The 24,181-nt window shown below is 41.2% G+C and overlaps 1 protein-coding gene across 1 annotated transcript; it reads left to right on the top strand.

Moving 5' to 3' along the window:
- The first annotated feature begins 12,085 nt into the window (after positions 1 to 12,085).
- tmem38b (transmembrane protein 38B) lies at positions 12,086 to 23,550 on the top strand. Its single transcript, XM_069710805.1, has 6 exons — positions 12,086 to 12,514; positions 17,731 to 17,887; positions 18,330 to 18,514; positions 18,653 to 18,740; positions 19,797 to 19,914; positions 22,557 to 23,550. Exons 1-6 carry the CDS (start codon positions 12,391 to 12,393, stop codon positions 22,851 to 22,853), a joined length of 969 nt encoding a protein of 322 aa, XP_069566906.1. The 5' UTR covers positions 12,086 to 12,390; the 3' UTR covers positions 22,854 to 23,550.
- The last annotated feature ends 631 nt before the right edge of the window (positions 23,551 to 24,181 follow it).

Raw genomic sequence — 24,181 nt, 5'->3', positions numbered from 1 at the left:
TAAACAAGCTCCCTCCTCTACAGGTATGTGCTGCAGCAGATAATGGGGGAATCTGTGTGTCTGCGTGGGGAATTTTAACCACACACAATGAGTGTGTGTGTGAGCATCTTTGTGTCTGAGCCATTCCTCATCAATGAGCAGTAAGTACACACAGTAAGAGGTGGTAATCAGTACCAACTATCCTCAAACACGAAGAGAGTCAAGAGGAGCATTCCTCCTCAGCACGCTCAAGTCAGGCTTGATTAATCTAAATGTATGTGTGAAGCAGCATGTGGAATTGGTGGGCATGCAAAAAGAGGGAATTCAATTACTAATAAAAGGCATGAACTTGCAATGATCTTGATTACATTATGGTGACGCCTTAATTACCTTCGAGAAATAACGGGACATGTTTATTAGTGTCGTATTGCAATCACAAACATGTTTGTGTCACTCAAGATCGAGCAGACGTCATTCTTTCGGAGCGCCCTCGACAAGCGAGCTTTGGAGAGCTGCTGTAAAGACTTGGCTGTGATTTTATCACCGAGGGCCCGTAAGTGCAAAACATCACAATCCCACCGAGGATCATTACACACACACACAAACACTCAACTTATTTTTCCTCACCATTTAAAAGCAAACAGAGACTTTGTCAGTCTGAGTGGGTTTATCCTGTTCTAACTGATCTGCAGTCTGACACCCTGTTAATGGTGATTGTAGGAGAGAGACTGATCACTGGACTACGGCCTGAAGGAAGAGGCCAGATAATGAGGGAGAGAGTCAAAGTGACACACACTAAAACTGAGTGGTACCACAGACCGGATTATCTTCCATGTTCAAGTTTTTATCATCGAGGTTTGGTGTACTGTAACCTTACTAAATTTACATTTAGATCAAAAAGCGCACTGATAACTGAAAGTGCATTTCTTTCTTGCCACATAAACTTACTGTGAACACAATATAGTTTCTGCAGATGTTACACAGTAAAAACCTGCATCTCACTGCTTAAATACTTTTTAATTAGATCACACTAGATTTTAAGGCAATTTGATTCCATCTAGTTTCTGTGAGAAACAGTAAAAATATGAATACAAAATAACATGCATTCAGTTAATATTGCAATAAAGTGACAGAAAAGAGTTTGTAGCATGTGTACTAAAATGGAGAAACAGTTAAGTTCCTCGAGGTCATCGAATGTTTCCCGTTCAAGCGTCACTTCTCTTTGTATTTGTTTCATTTGGAAAACAACAAAACTATGCAGCATCTGGTAAATCACGACACAGACACAACCCGGTTCCTCTGCTAATCTCGGCATGTTAATCTGTCCCCTCCTGCCCTCTGCCTTCACCACAACTAATGGAGCTGAATTCACAATTGAGTGGTTACTCATTTATTTTACAAATTTTTCTCCATAAGGCCTGAAAAAAATAGAAAGACAGCAGTAAGTAAACAGATATTCAGGTTAATGTCAACACCTTCATACTGATGTTAAAAATGAGGGTTAAAAGTAAAAGAAAGTAAAAACGTTACTGCCAAACAGCCGCTGACTCTCAGCAGGCAGGTTACAACAATATTAAAGCTCAGATTACTTTGTACACACTGAAACACCAAACTATTGTTCTTCTTTTTGGGAAGTGAGAATGAAGGTCTTAAAATGAGAAAAATAAAAAAGCGGTGTTTTTAAATTTAATTGGCTTAATGTGGACATCTATATTTACTTATTCCCGCTGTTAAAGCTTAAACTTGCACCACATTACTTAAAAAAAATTTTTAAATCCTATGTAGATAAATGGGATGAACAAGAATGTGTTTAACAAAACCTCAACATCAGAATCAATATAAATAAATATCAATCTGCAATAGTAAGTATCATGTGTGTATCAAACAAGTTTTCATCTGATCTGTGATGATGAATAATTGTCTTCAGATTTATATAAATTGGTATGAAAATTGCGTGTTGTTGGATAATTTGGGATAACTTGAAGGTTTTCTCATGGGGACAACATGGCCTACATTCCCATGGTGGTGGGATGTCGCGGGTCGTCTTCTGTCACCGATAGTGAACAAGTTAAAGGTCAAAGTCAGAGGTCAATGTGAGACGTCTGACCTCTCTAATGTTGGACTGCTTTATTTTGCTCTCACTTTGCTCGTTACACTTTCAGTTTTTTGTTTTTTTCTATCCTGTCATCCACAAGCACACGTCTGCAGCCCAAAGACTGGAGAGAGAGAGAGAGAGACACACACACACACACACACACACACACACACACACACACACACACACACACACACACACACACACACACACACACACACACACTGGAGGGTATAAATCATCTCCTATTTTGGTGATGCTAAAATTTGGGTGAAGCGCTTTTTTCCTTGTCGTCACTTCTCCTTCCACTAAACTCTCTCTGACTAACATCCGCGGGCAGAGTCTCTGTTAAGGTATTTCTCCACAGCCGTCTCTCTAACCAGCGATGTGGCAACACCCAGATTTGGTTTTCCTGAAATGATATGGTTTAATCTGGTTGCGAAGAGAACATCTACATGTGCATGTGTGGATTTATGAAAGAGTAGTTCACCCTCCACCCTCCATTTGTTTTATATATTGCTGTATGAGTGGCAACAGAAAAACTGAGCTGGACCATGTGTAATCCTTAAATATTGTATGGTGTGGCACACAGGAGTCTTTAACTCGGTTCACTTCCTGGTTGTGTGCAGGCTCAACAGCTGCATCCGGAGACAAATAGAGAAGGAAATAGAAAAGGAAATCTTAAGAACATCTGGTAAGGCATTGCGGACATCAATCAGAGGCCTTCTATAGTTACTTAAACTCTTTCTCACATTAGTGCCGGATGAAGTACTCAGATCCTTCGCTATCCTTCACCTCTATGTGACGTTAGATTATTAATACTGATGCATCAATGCAAAAGCAGTGTTTCACTAACTGCTTGAGGTCAAACCAGATTGAGTTTCTTTATGACTTCCTGAGGGTCTCAAGATAAATGTGAAGGGTCCTAAGATTATTCACGCTAATAAATTATAATTTTTCTTTTTAGCTTTTTAAATAATTTTTTTGCAAAAAAAAAGTTTTTAAAATTTTAATACACATTAAATGAAAGGTTTAACGAGTAAAAGAGTAAAGACTTAATTACACAATTAGAGAGAATGTCCTTCCTCCACCATTGACTTGCATGACCTTTTTCTGGTTCTGCCCGTCAATTACGACTACAACGATCCTCATTGAGCCTTTTTGTGTTTCCTTTTCACTTAGAGACGATCCAGTGGTGTAAGTTTTAGTTTGAAACACCTTTATCGTGTTTGGTAATAGTTCTGTGCGACTGTCTTTGGTATAATAATCATCGTCAAAACCTCCTCTGTGTAATCAGAGGCAGCACTTGGGCAGAGTCCCTGGTGTTTAAGCTAAGCCATCATTTGCTACGCACGTAATCAGAGACTAAAATAATCTGTTTATAACATGACTACTAATTTACCACAGGATGACGACAGCCACACGACTCCCTGCGTCGCTGTGTGGTCAGACTGACACAGATGCACACACACGTGGTTGGGGATGCCGTAGATAGAATTCAGTGCATTTGTGTGTGTGTGTGTGTGTGTGTGTGTGTGTGTGTGTGTGTGTGTGTGTGTGTGTGTGTGTGTGTGTGTGTGTGTGTGTGTGTGTGTGTAGTTGTTAGCCGAGAGCACTGTGGAAAGGTCTCGAGGGTGAGAGGTTTTTTCCAGCCAGACCCGGAGGCAGCCAATGTCCCACATACATGTAGCTCCCTGAGGCGGAAAACAACAAGCTGACTCACTGACTGACCTTCTATGTACATTTAATGCACTGAAGACCACACCATCCCTTTGGTCACAGTTTCAAGTTGTTTTCAAGCAATTTCCAGTAAAAAAAAAAAAAAAAGGTCCGTCAGCCGTATATAAGCGCAGTAATGGATTAAAACTTGTCACTGAGATGACGTTCATGCGACTTCGTGGCAGTTCATACTGACAAGGCAGCAGCAGATAGCAATGCAAGGTGCTTCGGAAAGGTGAGATGAATGGGGCTGAAATACAGACCGCACACTATCTTTACCCCTTTTTTACGAAACAAAACCTGAAGCTCTCTTCATAATAAGATACGCTATAACCCTAATGAATAAAACATACGGAAAGTGGCCTTTCAAGCAGCATTAATTTGATAGTTTGGCCAATTTGGGGCAGGATTGACATTATGACCTTATGAAGTTATGGTGAAAATATGGGAAAACAAATGTTCACCAAGCAGACTTATGTACGTGCAATATTCATCTTCTTTTTAGCTCGGTTTTGGTCTCCACTAGTTCCTGAAGGAAATATCTCTCTGGCCATTATGTTCACCATCTGATTGCTGACTTTATGGATCTGCCGTTTGCTGTTGGGAGGTGGCGTACAGTGAGGTTTTGTTTCGATACAAAGCCTAAAAAAAAAACATCCTGATGAGAGCAGTGAATGTGCCGAGTCGGGTGATAATTAGGTTGTGAGCCTTCTCACATTACACGGACATTTGACCCTTTGTTAGTATAACATGGAAGTAAAACTATTGATTAGTGCAGCTTTAACCAGCAGCACAAAAAAAAAAAAAAAAACCAGATCTGATTCCTCTCGGTTCCCCAAAGGACTGTGGCTTATCTACATGTACAACCAGTTATCAAATGCAGAAAAATATGGAAGAACTGATCTCCTTTGCCTGTAGGGTAATCAAATGTTGTGAAATGTGAACAATTTCACAGACAATCTGACGAGTAGTTATTCCCTCTCAGGCAACCGGCAAAATCCAGTCTGACAGGTAATTGGTTCCCCATACAGCACCGTGGTGTGCACAGACTTTTATATTGATTATTCATAGCAAAGATGAGATATTTCTGCTTCATCCTGGTTGTTGTTTACTTGTTGTTTGTGGAGACTTCGCTCTACTTCAGAGCTTTGTTGAATCCTGAGCCAAAAAGCTACGTGGTGATGTTCACACGGACTGTCGGCACTACTCACTTTTAGGTTTTCTCGCACACATATACATAATGCATAGTCAGGCCTTCTGTTCATGCACTCAAGCTACAGTAGCTGTTCTTCTTCTTTGTCAACAGTGTGAGATAAGCCTCCGTAGAGACAGTGACAATCTGATTAGACTGAAAGGCAGCATTATGGCATAATCACATCATTATAATCTCAAAGTAATTATCAGCGGACTATGAAATGCAAATGAGCAACACAGAGATTTTGTATAAATTTGAAAAAAGAACCTCCAAATATCTTTTCACTCCAGAAAAGATGAAATGGTGCTTGTGAATGTGGTTTAAAAAGCCCAGTGCTGCAGCAGAGCCAGATTTAAGTCATCTCTTTAAATATAGAATACATGGAGGCACTCTCATTCTGTGATGAAGCACATTTCTAATATTTAAAGCCATTTCATTTGCAAGAGAAGTTCAATAGTAGCTTCTCATTGGTGCAAGTGAAAGGATGAAATCATTCATACTCATGCTGTATTGCTTCATGGCTGGAGAATGCTGTTGTACACCACTTTAAGTGTTTTAAATCAATGTGACCCAGATCGATACGGCCTCTTCCTGTCCGATTGAAACTAATTGCAATGATTTTGTTCTGCTGGATGTGACCGGGAGAGAGCTGAAGAGAGGGCCGGCATTACTTGGAGGAACTGATCCTGAACCGCTTTTGACCTTTTCAGTCATTTTGAAGGCAGCTCTTCTGTTTTCGTATAAACACGGCGTTAACGACGAAGACAAGCGAGTCTTTGTGTAACCACTTTTCTTTGTGTCTGCTCAAGAAGCCTGATCATAAGACTCACAGGACTGTGTGCAATCTCAGCAGATTGTCACACTGCAGAGATGAATAAAGTATCATCACACTGCTGCAGCTGGAACATTGTTTCTGTTATTGCGCATTTATTATTTTTCCATTCTGGGAAGCTGAACAGGAACTGATTGTGTGTTTGTGGAGAGTAAATTTAGTGGAAACAAACACGAGCAGGTAAATGTCCTTTATAATCGCCCCCACCCGCGTTCTCTCGACAGCTGTAACTTAATAGGATTGGTTTTATGTTGCTATCGCTCGACGTGTTTAGCTAACCACAAAATGTCACCGGGTATTTTGAGGCATTTCGGGGTTAGTTTCTGTTTTAAGCTGTGTTGCTGGGGATTAACGTGTGAAGGGACGTGTCACAGCGCCTGAGTCACTGCGTCTGAGATAGACGGTGATGTAAACCAATCCCTCTGACATTATTTTCTTTGCCCTGACTTTCTGAGCAGCTTTCCACTTCAGTGAAGCCCGTTTTATTATCATAGATGGTGTTATTAGATTTGTTTTAATACTGATGCAAAAATGTGGGAGCAGCATTTTACTGTGATGGTTGGAAGCTGTGGTCTCTAAATCTACTGAGTTTCTTTACATCACATTTATGAAAAGCTGAACATAAGTATTGTACTCACTTATTTGTACAGAGCAGGAAACTACACAATCATGTTTCCTGCTCTGAGCTACACGTTGGCATGTGCCGCAACTGCAGTTACTGTAAGTCTTGCTCTTCAAAAGCTCATCCATCTCTGACAATAGGGCTCGACTTTGAAGAATAATTGTTTTCAGAAGCATAAGTCGGCAGTTTAGGAAGATTAGGGTTTAAAACTTTAATTAAAAGCCTCCGAACGAATGATTCACAAGAGCCCAACAATGCACGGAGGAGAAATCAGCCACAGCTGTGAAGCAATCTCAGAAACTGGGATCAGCTGGAAGCTCGGTTTCGAATAAGCATACATAGAAAACATGAAGATTCATCTGGCACATATACAGCCGAAGTTTGGTCTTACTAACTGAGCTATTTAAAAAAAATATATTAATAAGGCTTTGCTTTCTTGAAGAAACTGCATCCAAGAACCAGAAGTGTTGTCTTTCAATGTACTTTCATTGTAATGGGGAAAGTATGACCTTGATCTCGACCTTCTGATTCGGTTTTCTGTCTGTGTTGAAATCCTGTTTGCACGAGTTTATACTGCTTCCAAAGACATTTACTTCAGAGCGCAGAGAGTCTGTCTCTCTCTCTCTCTCACTCACACATCTGTTTCCATCCCGTTAGAGGATATTGGACTGACATTTATTTTCTTGGAGACTCACCCTAACCCGAACCCGAACCCCCAAAAATGTATATGGGCTTGTTTTTGTCCCCAAAAAGACATCGAGTCCTCACAGCGTGACTGTGTAAACAAATTTAGGTCCCCAGAACATGAGTAACACAAGCACACACACACAAATAATAGATCCCTGCAGCGGTTCAGTTTGATTAATGGGCACACTGAGTCTAGCTCACCATAACCAGGAATTTGCTAGCTGCTACATTCATAAACAACAACATGCCACCATGTTGTTTACAGCGAAGCTTTTTCATGTGTTCATCTGGGGGATTTTATCTGTGTCGTAAAAATCTTCCGGGTTATAGTGTGAGGAGAATTTCCTGTGAATTTTACTCATGCTGTTTTTATGTCATCTTTCATCGGGTGTGGCTCGTTACCTGCCTCCACCTTCCTCTTTTTGAATTTTAAAACTGAAAACCAAAAGGCTGTTTTGCTTTCTTTCCTTATGACCCATCGTCTGTCTACACCTCTGTTGTAGAGGCAAGTCAGATATCTTTTATTGCAACAATGGATGACGTGAGAGGAATCCCTTGTAGTGACAAGTCCACACAATTATCACGCTCAGAATTTCCCTGAGCTCTGTGGAGCGTTTCATCTTCTTTCAGCTCGTTGTTTTGGTTTTATTCGCCTGCACTTTTTACTGATTTGCTTTGAATTTTGTTTCTCTCATTAGTGTCATCGCTTCGAGATGCAGCACGGAGCTGCGTTCAGTCAAAAAAAAAGCCCAGCATCCACCAGCAGAAAGACTTTAAGCAGCTCAAGCAGCATTTTATATAGATTTCAGTATCTCAATCTGTGATAAAGCTAATCTCTAATATTCAAAGCAATATTTCCCCAATATTTTACCGACATATTTCCGACTGTTAGATCGTACATAGGTAAACTTTTTGAATTTTTCTTAATCAATGCTTTTACCTCACCATAACAAACAAGCTCAAAATTATCTGCTGTTATCTAAAACAGAAAGAGACTAAAATGCTTTAAAGAGTAAAGTGAAAAACCTAAAGTCTCCCTGATTCATTTCAATAAGTTTCATATGAAAAATAGAATAATGATAATACAACCCGGTGCCAAAGCGTGTGAGTTTACTAGTGGATACAGCGTGAAAAGTAAACGCAAATATGACCAAGTTTAAAGCAGGACGTCATGTGACTGATCATGTGTCCAAGTACACAAAGTGATAAAGTCCAGATGTGGAGGATGTTTCAAGTCCGTGAGAAAGCAAAAGTCAGGGGGAATTTCTTTTAAATCACGTAATTTACGTAATCATCTTTGAAAAAGGTGAGTTAAATAACTTCCGCAATGCAAAGTAACATCGTGACGTATCGTTACTTACTTAAAATGACTTATTTTAACTCAGTTCGTTTTTGTAGTCGTGTCACATTTGACCAAAACTATGATCTTTTCCTAAACTGATGTTTTATGTTTTTTTTGGTTCCTAAACATAAGGCATGTTACTTCTTGAGGCAAAATGTGACACTGACACAGTATCCTCTGGTGGACTGATGGGTGTATTACATGCTCTGGCACGATACCCAGTTTAATAACACGGATGGGTGGATTACGAGTGCCTGCTTTCTCATGGTTTTTTTTTCACTGTCATGGGCAGAAAGCTTGGAAACGAGGAAACACTTATACTCAAGCCAACTATTTGATCATTTAATTGTTGTAAAGTGGAAGAAAGTCGACCAGAAATCAAATTTTCCACCAACACAAGCCAAAAGCACTGTGGTTTATTTTTAGCCGTCAACACATCCGGACTCAGTGCACATAGCCATTTTTTCACTGTATAGTTTTAACTTGACCTTCAATTGTTTGACATGAATGTCACGGGACTTTTTACAAGACCAGCAAACGCTCACTTACATATCTATTACAAACACCTGCACGATCTCATCTGGCTTCACCCCTGCCCGACTTCCTGAGGGAGGGCAGCATTAGGGCTTTGAACTGAGGGGTAACCCGCTGGTGACAGGCTTGGTGGCCACAGACATAATCCAATGAAGATTTCAGTTGTTCTGGAAACCCCAGTTTTAGCCTGCGGGTCTTGGAGGTGGGCCCCCAGAATTCAGAGGAATGAAAGGCGGTTCCCGTGCTGGAGCTGAGGACACAAGTTTAAATCCTGCACCGCTGGGAGAATACTGATGAGAAGCTCTGGGATGGTGATGGAGGAGGAGGGGGGGGGGAAGCATTGACATTGACAAGCACAGAGCCTTGAACCTGAGAGGCCTGTGGTCCTATAATATATTTATGGGAGGTGTCATTCACTATTGCTGGACCATATCAAAACTGCAGGCCCTGGAAATAATCCACAGCTTCCAGTGACGACACGCTGTACTAGTCAGAGGTTTCAACAAGATGATACACATCTCAGTGCTGCGCTGGCTACCAACACAAACACAAACACAGGAGTGGTCTCGGGTGGAGTTTCACCACGAATGATGGTTTTAAATACATGATTACATCATCTCATGGGCATGTGAGGTACACGGAAAAAAGTGAAACAATGCATGTTGTTCCTTCAGTGTGTTTGTTCCTCCCTAAAATAGCTGAAAATTATTAGTTTGGTCATTTAAATGAAACTTTCTGATGGATGTTTATAGTTTTTTTGGGATAGAATATAAACTCAGAGGGATATACAATGAGTCAATGTCATATATTTCATGTTATCAGTTACTTCAATCGAAAGTTTTATTGTCCTCAAGATGTTTATCAGTTCATGGCTTTGGGATCACATCACGTCCGATGGGAGTTTCCATTGCTACTGTTAAAACTGACACAATGGTATACAAATGAAGGTCACAATAAAGGGAACACCGGTGTTTTGGTTTTGTTCCCACACCTCAGTTAAGCCCAAAGTTTGATCACTAATCTTTATCAACTACAGACTAGTTTTCTCTTCCACAGTTTCCTGCATGAAGTCTGAACATTCACTTGCTGATTTATGTTTTTTTTAATAAGAGAACATGAAACGTGAAATTACTCTATATTGGACTGTTGCTGGTTGATGGATGGTTATGTTTCAGTAAGATTATATGAGCCCAAACGTTAGTTTTGGGAGTGTAAAGGCCAACTGGATGGTCAACTGCTTCCATCTAGTGGCCACTACCTCACATTACATCTTATCTCAAAAATCATAACATACCTTGACACAAATCATTTAGTAGAACATTCAAACACACACACCGATGATCTAAAACATGCTGAGATATAAGATGTTATATAAACACGATGACAGTCTGATTATGGACCGTAGCGAGCAATAAATTAAAAAATGTTCTCCTTCCTCACGATAGAAAAGTTGTAGTTTCATGTGAATGTTTTGGCTCCAGCTGTTCGTCACTCTGCTGATGAAAACGTTTTCAGTATATGACCAATGTGAAGACACAATTATTAAGTTAAGTCATGTGGTACTGAAAAGGCTTTTTCCATAAATCAGTTGAAGTTCAATGTCTTGCAAAACTGCTATAGGTTACAAATTCCCACATTAATCTAAGAATTTTAAGTGCACTTTGTTTTCATCCCATGACCCCTCAGGTTTATCTACTGTCCCTGTATATACAATGTTTTAACAATTTTCTGCTGATACTTGTGTACTTTTACTTAAGCAGGATTTTTCATGCAGAACTTTCACTTTTACTGAAGTACTTCTTCGACCACTATAATTATTATTAGATGTGATTCAAAAGCAGCTAAATGGTAAAAGGTTACATGTTGTATTTTAAGTGAAAGACATAATATTCAGTCACCACCAGGTGTCATGCTCATACCTACACTTATATTTGAACACAAACTTCAGAGCATCAGTATACAATAATACAACCCACCACTATTTGTTATATTTTGATGTCAAAGAGGCCAATCAACCATGCATTGTTTGTCAGCGGGTACATGATTTTAAAGTGATTTATTCTGTTGTTAAACCACCGACGTCACAGTGAATCTCATTCAGAAACATGGACGTGTTCAGGCATCACCCCGCCGTCCTCAACATGTCGTCAGTGAGTTTAATTGTTGTGCTTTTAACATGTTGTTTCAAAAACATGAACAGAGCTTCTGTTTGAGCTGGTGCACTCATGCGGCACGACAGCAGGGTCGGTCTGGTTCACAAAAGCTGTGATGTCAACACTTTTGTGTGCTGTCAAACAAAGTTATCCAACGTGAAACAACAGCTCGACGGGGATTTCCATATTCCATCTGCTTACTTTTCTTTTTTTTTTACTCAATTATGTATTTATTTATTTAAAAGCACATACTCAAATCCTGTACTTAAGTAAAAGTAGCAATACTGCAGTGTAATGTGCAATGGTGCAGCTGAAGTACTGTATATACCTATAATATAAAATAACTATTAACTAAAGGTTAAAGTAAATGTAGTGGACTACAAAGTACAACAAAATAAAGTGGAGTAGAAGTAGATAGTACTATTACAGGAAAGTAAAGTACAAGTACATCAAAATTGTACTTAAGAACAGTATTTCAGGAAAGTTCACGTTCCACCTCAGGTGTTCGCATCCTGGATGGAGGTTCAGGAAATAGGAGCGTTAGTGTCATCATGGATCATTTATATGTCTGGTATGAAATTAATAAAATGTCTATCAGAAAACAAGTAGGTTCCTTTTCTGTGTCCATGTTAGTTTCCTCAAGAATGTTTTTATGGCTCTAAAAGAGCAAAATATATCAAATATAACTTGACACCCATTAAAGGTATAGGTTTCTGTACTGTGCGGCCTGCTGTCAATCAAATTGAAGAAGAAGAAAACGGCTGCTGCAGATATACTTGTGTTTGTTTCTGCGTGTATTTGGGTGTCTGTATTAAATAAGGGGGCTCTGTTTTGCTTCCTGTCCCATCATCTCAGGAAGCCACCATTCTCGACACGTGATTGGCTCGCGGTGCTCTTATCCCTCCAATCACGGAGCCGCTTTGGCTCCGCCCGCCAACATCACCAGCATGGCGGAACACCGAGAGCAGGAATTCCGCCTATGCGCTCGCTGACCGGGTATCACGGATGATGACCGTCAGCTGGAGACACATGTCCGTTGCCCAGCGACCAGCGGCGATCCCGAAAGCCAACTAGTCACCCGCGGGCGATTTGGCACCGGCGCGTCCTCCGGTGGATGAGGTGGTCCGCCCCTGATGCTCCCGAGTTGGACCGGTGCCTTCCTCTTCTCCGAGTCCTCGCTGGGACGAACCGGGACATGTCCCCCTCGGTGAATTAGTATCCGAAATAAGACGATGGATTTGTTCGAGGCGCTGCGTTTGGACGAGCTGTCCCTCGGTTTGGCAAACTTGTCCATGTTCCCGTACTTTGAAATTGCGCACTACGTCGTGTCCGTCGTGGCCCTGAGAGAGCAGCCAGGTGAGAAGCGCACGGGAAGTTCAAGATCCAAACCAACTCGGGCTGCAGGTTTTTAAACCTTATATTGAAACCTAACGTCACAAAGGAAACGTGTTTTTATTTATTTATTTGTTTATTTATTTGTTTTATCTTTGCTTCACGTTTGACTTGTTGAAACTTGAGCCGTGACAACAACCCTCCCACCTGACTGCCACGCAGCCACACGCATCTGGCATTTAGAGAAATAGTGCCAACTCATTTTTTATTATTAACTTATTTGATTTTATAAAATGCTCATCTGACACAACATTTTTACAGTTTCTAATTTCTGGCTGTCAAATGAGAAGATTTGACCTTTTTCTTATATTTCACTCTAAATCTAACGGGAACATTTGAAGACATTTGAAGCACCTCATCTGCTGCAAAGTTTGGATGGGCTTTTCCCTCCATTTTATTTGGGAGGGGGAATATCACGGATTATTTAAATCAGCTAAAACAAACTTAATCAGTAGGCCAATGATTAATGTAAATAATATTTAGTTGGATTAACTTTATTTTGAAAAAGCAGTAGCAGAAAGGGATTCACTGTCATTTTGAAGTGATCAACGATTTGATTAATAATTCACCAAATAAATCAAGTAAGAAGTTGTAAACACCGAAAGTACTGAACGTCATTTTGTACTGCAGATGATGGAGATTGTTTTGCGATCAATATGATCTTTTATTGAAATGAAATGAATCTTCCAAGCAAACTCTGTGCAGTTTTAATTAACTAAAAGTAATGATAATAACTGGACATACTTAAGGGCTGACAGCTGAGGCCTGTTTAATAATCTACATGCTCCAAATTACAAAAATATAATTTATATACTGTCAGTATAATAACCAGCAGTTTCCCTCCGTGTAAACTCCTTGAGTTGTAGTGAACAAGACTAGATGGGGATTATTATTGTAGTTGGAGACGGATGTTACTGAGAGTCGTTGCTCAAGTTTTAACTGACAAACACACAAAAACACACACGGGTATTAATTTGAGTTCAACAACAACAACAACAACAACAACAGCTCCCAAACACAAACGGTTCGCCTCTTTCGCAGCCAATTGTAGCAGCTCAGCCCAAAGATGGGCGCTGAGCCATGTTATGTCACTGAGACAGTGGCTGTGAGGACAGGTGGACTTTAACTGCACAGGGAGTTGACTTTCCACACACACACACACACACACACACACACACACACACACACACACACACACACACACACACACACACACACACACACACACACACATTCAGCCCATTGTAGTTGCTGCTGTAAATCTCCGGTCTATTTTCGAACTTGCCTCGCGAAGCATCTGACCTTTTTCACCCTTTGTCCTCCACCCTCGACTATCTCTCCGAGTAAAGATACACAGAGATCAAAGATATGCGCAAACAATATGCAACAGGTCACGGCGAGAAACCCTCATTTTACCGGGTGGAGTAGGTTAATTAGAAAAATAATAAAAAATAATGCTATGCATGTTCACTGAAGAAAAGTTTGAAGATAGGTGACAAACAAGTTACAGAGAAAAGTTCAATGAACCCCGAGTAAAGACACAATGTCTTAAAAACACCCAGGAAACTACACTTCCCCCCCAAAAAGGAAAGGAATGCTATGAACCATTCAAGCCTCCTTTTTTGTCTTCTCCTTCCTGTGTTCAACTCCTTCCTGCTCCAAACTGCTTCTGCAGATGCTCACAAAACTTAGCAAGAGGAAATGATTATATAAGCTCCGAATGGGAGAATGCAGAGTTTATTTAACGAGGTATTCTCCACAGACGGACAGCTTGCTGGTTTCTCTTCACATGTTTTGTCACGTTATGGAGCTATTTTAAGAACATTACTGCGGATAAACTGTATAGGAAGTAGAAGGACAAGGACATGGAAGGAGGAGGAGGATGGGGGATCCTCTCCTCAAGCCCAAAATAACCAGAGATATTTATTTTTTGTTATCTGGTGCTGCCTGTAATGACAGAAGAGGAACTATAGTTAGAGAGGCTCAGGAGAGGTGTGATTAGGATGGTATCCTTCGCAATAAAATCATTATAATGTTTGGATATGATAATGATAAAAAAAAAAAAAAAAGGTTGGTTTAATGTCTGTTTTTGATCAGTGGAACAACTGAACTGTTTCTCAGCCACTAGTCTTATCTCAACATCCCCTTCCTGTGTGTCCATTCGTAAAGATCTGGGTTTGCATGTACGTAAATAAACACCAAGTCTGCTAAAATTGGGAGATAACTGACAAATTTGTTGTCATTTAAAATGACTTCACAGGCTAAACTGGTCTTGGATCACAGCAGATATTTTAGTTTAAGCCGGTATTAGCCGACACAAACTCACTAGGTTGAACACTGAGGCCTGGCAACGCTCCAATCGGGTTGTTTCCAGTCATTTGCATCTGAATGGGCATCAAGATTTAGCTCATTTTAAACTACTAGCAGCCTTTAACAAAAAGACATCGACTACCTTACAACTTATTTTGGGCGCCAAAACCGTTGACAGTTTATAAAAGTGTTCGTAGCTTCCGGGTCTGTAAAACGAGGCCGATGCGGAAATGCCTTAAAGTGTAATACCACAGTAGGCCACAAGGGGTCGGCTCTAAAAAGGCTCCATAGACTCCCATTGAACTTCCCTCGTGAAATATAATAGTCAATACATTTTTCATTTGTCTGGCTTTCAGAGAAGCTGTGCAACGTTCACGCAAACACGGTTTCTCAACTGTAATCACAGCGGAAAAACAGAAGGTGCGAGTGGAGCCAAGCTAATGTGGTTCAAAGAGACTGATTTCAAGTGAGGGAACGGTCTTTGGTTTGTTTTAATTTGCGGGAGAACTGAGGAAAAACTCTGTCTTCCCGCTGTAGACGGACAGAAAAGGAAAAACAGAATCAAAGAGCAATTGAAGATACGACATGTTACAGCTGCGGAGCAGTTGGCCTGCGTTGCTCAAATTTGACTTGTAAATGTGTCTCCTTTAAATGCAAAACCAGGAGACTGCAAACTCCATCTGGGGAACGGAGTACTTGTAGCCCGGCATGTGTCAAAGCTGTGTATGTGAAATGTAAAAAGTGCATGTTTTTAGCGTTTGGTTTTAGACTTGCAGATTATAATCAGCCGTGTTTTATGATTTGATCTCCTTTCCTGCTACTTCAACCACTCGGGCTCAGACACTGACGACAGCAGGAACTAAAGGTGATGACAGAGCAACAGAGTTTACTGTGTAAGCAATGTGCTGCCGCTGTAAGAGCAAAAGCACCGGCACCGAGGAGGTTTTTTCTAACTACTTCTTTTTCTAACTGTGCCAACGACCTTTTAACCACAAAAGTTCATTACATCAGATTTTAGGAGCACGCACGGAAATAAAATCGGAAATATTTATGTCTCCTGCGAATGCTCTCATGTAGAAACTTTAAAAAGCAGTCGTAAAAAACAAAAACAAAGCGGTGAAGGGAATTACTGCACTGCTAGATGAAAGTGAAAAAGTGAGCCACGCAGAAGGAGGCCAAGGGACTCTGCAGAGGAGGCAGATAGAGCTGTAAATCCTCCAGGTTTACCGATCTCTCTCCAGGACTCTATAATCTGTCTGTAATCCTCAGATTACCAGTTCGGTCCCGTGTGCGGCCACAGTGACTCGGGCAGGTAGCTCAGGGTTCACTCAGAGCTACCTGTCCGAGGTTAAATATGTATATCCTACAGCACGGTGGCAGCATTATGTGGTGGAATCAGACAAGTCATACCTGAGTATGTTTGCAAAGGTACCTCGATTTATGCAAAAGAAAATACAAAATCTCAGGATGGTAAATTTCTCAATAAGAAAACACAATGACTGGTTTAGGCAAACAATAATTATGCTGAGTCTATTTTTGTTATTGAAGATTAAAGGACATCAAAAGCATCTACAGAGTTGTTCTCATCAGTGTTAGAGGAAGAATTCAGCTCAAGTAAAAAGTAGGTGAACTAATACCACACTGTGAAAAAACTGCAGTACAAGCAAAGTATTGTATTCAAAACCTCACTTCAATAAAAGGATGTATTATCAGCAAAATACACTTAAAGTATCAAAAGTGAAAGTACACACTGCAGTAAGTGCCACGTATCTAAAGATCAGAAAAACACTCCTGTTTTTAGCTTTGTGGTGTTTCCAAGTTAATCCAAGAGGGTATTTAAAACATTTATTTAGTTTAAGAAGTAAGATAATTTTCTCTACTTGTATAAAGGAACATTTGATCCTGAAGTTTATCCCCAAAAGAATTCTTATTCAAAATCACCAGATTTGGAAAAACGTGTTTTTCCCTGGATAAGAAAGGTACGAAACATTTTAATCTTGAAAGAAACTATTAACTAAAAGCTGTTAGACAAATTCAGGGTTGTAAAAAGTACAATATTTGCTTCTGAGAGTTAGTAAAGTAGGAGTATGAAATTGCATAAGGTGGAAATACTAAAGTAAAGTACAAGTACTTTGAATTTGTCGCTAAGTAACAGGACATGGAGAAATGGACTCCACCACGGGTTCTTTATCCTTCTGGTCCTACAACTCATTTTAAACTCGTGACTGTTTGTGTCATGCAGTTAGCGTGCAAACGATTTAAATTGAAAAAGGAACGCAGTGTTCCTCTTAATCAGGCTGGAACCACGGAGGGAATACTGAGCCACTGAGCATTATCATCAGCCAACTGATCTCATCGCTGTTTGAAACTGTGAATGTCGTCCCTCTCCTCTGCACTTTGAACTGTGAGCCCGGGGTTATGTACTGGAGCTGGGATTGATCCTTTCTGTGTTCCCTCTGTTTGTGAACTCTGAACTAGTTAATATTTACTCAGAGCAAAAGCCCAGATGGCGCGTACGTACGACAGGGGAGAGGCAGACGTATAAAACGCCTCCATCTTCTTCTGAACTGTTACAGATACTCAAGATGAACTGGTTTCTGAAACTAGTCAAGTCTATATTTTACTAATTGTCTGTTTGCCTTTAACTTTAGTGGAGTGACTTGTACAATAATAGTAATCATGTGTTGCAATGCTTATTGCCACGACGAGAGTGTTTGTTACAGCAACAGTGTTCACCGGGTGTTTCCGGGCTTTTCCAGACTCGCATGAGACGGTCTCAATAGGAATGATAATACCTAAAGTATGGAAAATTATACTACACTTAGGGGGCTTAAATAGATCCACTGTAATGTACCTGTGTTCTTGTGCAGGAGCTGTGGAGGTGTCCCGGGTCAGCCCGTTGGCCTGCTGGTTCAGCTCCATGCTCTTCTGTTTTGGAGGAGCAGTGCTGTCTGGGATCATGCTGGCCGAGCCGCCGGTCGCACCTTTGTCCAACAGCACCAGCGTTCTGCTCGCTTCAGTCGTCTGGTAAATATCTGAAAAACACAGTATACAGATAAAGAAATGAACATATGGGAGGCAGCAGGTGGTCGGATTAGTAAGAGGTGCTCTGCAATTTCGAGGTAAAAAAGACACAAACAAGTCATTATCCTTCTCTGCCTTGTTTCTATCCCATGAAGGAAGCGTGAAATGTGGAGGACACCGAGTTAAATAGAGGTTATTGTAGAGTTCCCATCTCCAAACATGACGACTTTGGTTCCCTCTGCTGGTGGCACACATAATTACACCCGTCTCACAAAAACATGCACACTGCCCTCTGCTGGTGGAATCAGGCACTTAACAGCCACTAAAGGGTTGACACCATCCAAAAAAAAAAAAATCATCTTTTGCTTTGCTTGCTGTTCGGATAGTTCGCACACGGCTACGAATGCGGATATGTGAAACCAACAAGCCATATGTGTGTCCACAGGTACCTCGTGTTTTACTGCCCCATGGACCTGGTGTACTGCTGTGCGGCCCTGCTGCCCCTCAGGCTGGTGCTGTCAGGGATGAAAGAAGTGACGAGGACGTGGAAGGTCCTCGGAGGGGTCACTCAGGCACACGGCAAATACAAGGACAGCCTGCTGGTTATGATCGCTATCGGCTGGGCTAAAGGTCAGTAGGTGATCATGTGCACGTGGATTTAGTTTCTCAGTGACGTCATCCTGTGAGCGTTATATTAAATATTAAAGTAACAATATGTGTTACATATTAATGTGTATCCACCATATGCCTCCTCTCTTCCCTCGCTAGGTGCCGGAGGAGGTCTGATTAGTAACTTTGAGCAGCTCGTTCGAGGTGTATGGAGGCCAGAGACCAATGAGCTCCTGAAAATGTCTTAGTAAGCCTTTTCCTGGGACTCTTTGATCATTTATTACATCAGGGATTCTGTTGTCGCCTCTGCGCTCACCAGATGACATTTTATTGCACTTTGTTTGTGATATTATTTGGTGATATTTAAGGAAATGATTTCACATTTTGGGAAATACAATTTGTTTTACTTTTTCTCAGCCAGGTGGAGTCAATAATCCAAATACCTTCCCCTGAAAAATTAGCTTGGAATTTTTACACTTTTGGTATTTTTTTTGGCCAGATTTTAACACATTAAACTTGTTTCCAGTTTTTATGATGAACTCTGATATCTGGTTCCAGGTTTCACTTTTTATATTTACCTTCCAGACAAAAAAATGGGATTAATTTTCTCATGTTAGAGAGTGTAATTTCCTAAAATGTCAAAGTATTCCTTTAAACCAGAGTGGAGGCACTCAATAAAGCAGAAGATATGTGGGTAAATATCTTATTAAACATCCTCTCTGTTATCTAAAGGCAACATTAAAAATGGATCTAAGTTACTTACTCAAGAGGAAGTACATGTGTACATCTCCATGTGCCTCCAGTTTGGTTTATGTTAGAAAATTTACTCAGAGGCTTGGTTCAAAATCAAACATATCGGACATTTATTCTTGCAAGAAGGAGCAAACACATGCACCCTCAAAGAGAGGTGTAGGGCAGCTTTTATACAGTTGACAAATAATTAACAGTCACCCCCAATTCCTTTGTATCTGCTTTCGTATGGTAATATTGATTAGATTTGTAGGTTGCAAGATAAGGACACAGGGGAGTCGTCAATTAGATGTGGAAAGTAAGACAAAAAGGAATCACTTGCAAATAAGAGAGAAACCAAAAGAGACTTTCCGGAGCCACAATGCAAACAAGAGGAAGAAAACAAATCTTTTCTTTCCATCAGTTTATTTCTGCACATAAGAGGTGATGTATGTTTAGTGTAAAGTTATCATCCTCACTGTTGTAGACATTTTAATAATATATATATATATATATGTATCTTTTCATATATTACCAGATGATAACTGATCTTTTTCCTTGCATGTGTGTTAAGCCCCACAAAGATCACCCTGATAGGGGCGGTGCTGTTTGCTCTGCAGCAGACCCACTACCTGCCTCTCCAGAAGCACCATCTGATGCTCATTTACACCGTCTTTACCGTCGTCAACAAGGTCAGTGTGGTGGATCTGTTCTCGTTTAAACCTGAAACTGTCACCAGAATATTCAGCCAAGATTATAACGAGTCCGATACGACACCGGAAGGTGCGTTTTGGTCCATTTAACCGCTAACCTAGACAATAAATGCGCTTTCTTTTTTAATAAATTGGATTGACAAATGTCTCGGTGCCACAGCTCCTTCCAAATGTGCGGCGTCTAGTCTTCCAAATGACCTTTCTCCCTCCGCTATCTTTTTGAAGTTTTGGCTGTGGTGACTCACATTAGCGCGGTATTACCCGCAGGGCTGGGGCTTTTGCATCATTTTCATCAGCTTGCATCATCCACTTTTCTCTTCTCTGGGAAACTTGTGCTCTTGACTGAGACACAGATAAATCTACCACGTCTTCTTTCAACTCTCGTTCCGTTAGCTCCCTCCGACTCTGATCTGTCAAATTAGCTGCGAACCATTTCGTCAGATTTAGAGTTTTTCTCCAAACCTGCTATTTATGATATTGTCTTCTTTATGATGCGAATGATATGCTCTCGCCCCCCCCCCCCCTCCAATGACATGTAAATATGTGACCCTTTTATTTAGAGTTTTTTGTATGTAAACTACGACACCATCACACAGTTGGTAAGCTTTCTATGAACAGAAGAAATTTGACCTTTAAACCTTTCCAGTGTCATTTTGTACACTGCTCCAAAAAAAATAAAGGGAACACTTAAACAACACATCCTAAATCTCAATGAATGAAATATTCCAGTTGAAAATCTTTATTTATTACATAGTGGAATGTGTTGAGAACAAAATAACATAAGAATGATAAATGGAAATCAAAATCATTATCCATGGAGGTCTGGATTCAGAATCATACTCAAAATAAAAGTGGAAAAATCAGACCACAGGCTGATCCAACTTCTGTGGAAATTCCTCAAGACAAGTCCAAATGAGTCTCAGTAGTGTGTGTGTCCTCCACGTGCCTGTATCACTGCCTACAACGCCTGGGTACGCTCCTGATGAGACCACGGATGTTCTCCTGAGGGATCTCCTCCCAGACCCGGATCAAAGCATCAGTCAACTCCTGGACAGTCTGCGGTGGACGTGGCGTCGGTGGACGGAACGAGACACGATGTCCCAGATGTGCTGGATTGGATTCAGGTCTGGGGAACGGGCAGGCCTCTGGCTAGCACACGGAGGGCTGTGCGGCCCTCCAAAGAAATGCCTCCCCAGACCATCGCCAAACCGGTCACGCTGGAGGATGTTGCAGGCAGCAGAACGTTCTCCACGGCGTCTCCAGACTCCGTCACGTCTGCCACATGTGCTCAGTGTGAACCTGCTCTCATCCGTGAAGACCACAGGGCGCCGACGGAGAAGCTGCCGATCTCGGTGTTCTCCGGTAAAGTCCGATCACCCTGCACGGTGTTGGGCTGTAAGCACAGACCCCACTTGTGGACGTCGGGTCCTCGTACCGCCCTCATGGAGTCTGTTTCTGACAGTTTGAGCAGAAACATGCACATTAGTGGCCTGCTGGAGGTCATTTTGTAGGGCTCTGGCAGCGCTCCTCCTCTTCCTCCTTGCACAAAGGAGCAGATAGCGGTCCCGCTGCCGGGTTGTTGTCCTCCTACGTCCCCCTCCACGTCTCCTGGTGTACCGGCCTGTCTCCTGGTATCTCCTCCGTGCTCTTGACACTGTGCTGACAGACACAGCAAACCTTCTTGCCACAGCGTGCATTGATGTGCCATCCTGGATGAGCTGCACTACCTGAACAACTTCTGTGGGTTGGAGACACCTCATGCTCCCTCTAGTGGTGAGGACACTGGCAAAATGCAAAAGGGACCAAAAATCATCCAGAAAGGACGAGGACAGAGAAATGGTCTGTGGTCACCACCTGCAGAACCGTTCCTTTACAGGGGTTGTCTTGATAATTGCCTCATTTCCACCTGTTGTCTGTTCCATTTGTACAACAGCAGGTGAAACTGATCCACAATCAGTGTTGATCCTAACTGGACAGGTTGATTTCCCAGAAGTGGGATTGACTTGGAGTTACATTGTGTTGTTAAAGTGTTCCCTTTATTTTTTTGGAGCAGTGCATTGGTAATTCAGACTTAAAACTCATCATGTGATGTTCGAGGTCAGAAGTCAAACTTTTGCTTATATACAGTACACACCCAGCAGATATTAGCATTAGCAACATTAGCATTGATTTGATGTTTTCTGGCCAATTTATTAAAATCCCATATTCACCACGCCTTTTTTCCTGTTTTTGGAGGAAATATTTGGTTCCATAACTAATAAATGCTCCACTATGTTTACTGGCGAGCAGCTTTTAAAGTTAACTTGCTGAAAACAGGCGCCTGCTGTGGACGATAATAACAACACTGATGAGAGCAACAAAAAGTGTCTGAAAATGAAAACCATAAATGGAAGGGTTGTAAAATGTTCAGAAGAGTAGGATGAGGGGTGATAATGTTCTCTCTCCTATACAAATAGTCATGTAATCCATTGTTAATATAAGAACACTGATTATAGATGGTATGGCGAGGGAATGAGACACTCGCACAGTTTGGAAATGATGGAACATCTTCTCTTCTAAACACAAAATGTCTCCCTCATATTCAAGCCTACGTCCTGACACATTCATCTTCTGTTTTTCAGTCGAGGATGATGCTGACCGGCTCCTCCGCCTCGCCCTTCGCCACCATCGAGTCGGCCCTCTACAAGACCCTCTTCACCGGCTACTCCCCTTACGCCGCCCTCACCGGTGAAGTCAAGCAGGCGTGTATCGTCGACGGCGCGACAAACAGGGCGGCCTCTACCGCCGCAAGCAAAGACTCCGATGAGAACGGATCAGCGGGGCGGCAGATTTCTCCAGCCGACAGACAAAGTCGCTCGCTCAAAGCCAAAGAGGAGTCAAAGAACGCAACGACAACAAAGTACAAGAAGACCGACTAGTCAGCCTTCGCCCCCGTAGCGCCTTTTCACCTCTAAGCAGGGTTGTGGAGTCACTTATGATTCAGATTTGTCATGTCAGGAGTTTACTTAAACTTTCTCCTCTATTTTTATTTTTTATTTTTTTTGAATTCAGAAATACATTTTCGTCCAATGGGCTAAAAGGCTTTTCTTTTTCTTTTCTTATTTTTGCATTTCTTCAAATGCAATTTCAAGCTGAAATAGATTTTCAACAAGAGCCTCCACCCAAGCCTTCACCTTATTCGGGGATAATCACCCCGTCCTTAAGGTACTGTAATATGTATGCTGTTGGATGTGAGCATCATACAATCCTCGGGCTGATTGCACACTTGCAGTACAAAGTGTAGCTTCATTTTTAATATATATTTATACTGAGAACAGAGTTCATGATTAGATTTCTGGGTTTTGGGACCAGTGTTTTGTACCTGCTGATCTACGAATGTATAATTTTCTTTCTGTACATATTCTGCTTCATGTAAATGCTGAATTTCTTACTCTGAAATGGTCACATTTTTAAAGAGAAAATATATTCTACGAGAATTAGATATTCTATTTATGCTAAATAATTGCACTCTTGAATGTAGAACATTTTGAAACGGATCATTGTTTCTTTGGGGAATGCTTTGAATGACAAGTGAAAGAAAGCACATGAATAAACAGGTACAAATGTCCAATAAAATGTGTTCTTGTGATTTCTATCATCTGGTTTTATGAGACGGATTTGTACCGTTCAATAAACATGAATGTAACGCATGTCACTTTGAATCCATTTAAAAAATGTGCATGTCCCTGAAAGAAAGCTCATTAATGCAGCATCAAACATTATGCTGCTCTTTCAGCTACATTTGTTCACAGTATCATGTGTCAAAGAATAAACGATAACTATTTTAACTGCCTGCAAGTTGATAGAAAGGAGCGCAGCGTCCAGAAGTGCCCCCCTCCCCCTTTTCTGCCCCCCTATAGGCTGAAACATTGCATCAGTATAACATCAGCACCTGATTGATACCTCAACCTCTTTAAAAAGCTGCTGGAGAGAGATCCTCCAAATCCCCCTCAATTCTCATCCATGTACCCTCAGACGGCGGAGAAGCCCCCTGTGAATACAAATTAAAAACAGAGGGTGGGTGTCGAGGAGAAAAGGGAAGACGTTCAAAGACGATCAAAAGCGATACTGGTGGAGATGATGTACCTGCCTTTAAAACACCCCGAGTCCACACACGTCAGCTGTACGCATGTCAATTACAGGCGTGTATCTCAAGGAGTGTTTGCTGTGAAACTGCTCGGCGTTGATCTTTCTGACTCTAATGATG

The sequence above is a fragment of the Brachyistius frenatus genome, unplaced genomic scaffold (genome assembly GCF_029030835.1).
Source record: "Brachyistius frenatus isolate BFR_SWC_R1_liver_20210118 unplaced genomic scaffold, ASM2903083v1 Contig_94, whole genome shotgun sequence".
Taxonomy (NCBI): Eukaryota; Metazoa; Chordata; class Actinopteri; family Embiotocidae; genus Brachyistius; species Brachyistius frenatus.
This window is presented reverse-complemented; position numbering and strand designations above follow the sequence as displayed.

Coding starts and splice junctions, on each gene's coding strand:
- tmem38b (XM_069710805.1), top strand. CDS start 12,391: ATGGATTTGTTCGAGGCGCTGCGTTTGGACGAGCTGTCCCTCGGTTTG. Junction 12,515..17,730: donor GGCCCTGAGAGAGCAGCCAG/GTGAGAAGCGCA, acceptor GTTCTTGTGCAG/GAGCTGTGGAGGTGTCCCGG. Junction 18,741..19,796: donor GAGCTCCTGAAAATGTCTTA/GTAAGCCTTTTC, acceptor ATGTGTGTTAAG/CCCCACAAAGATCACCCTGA.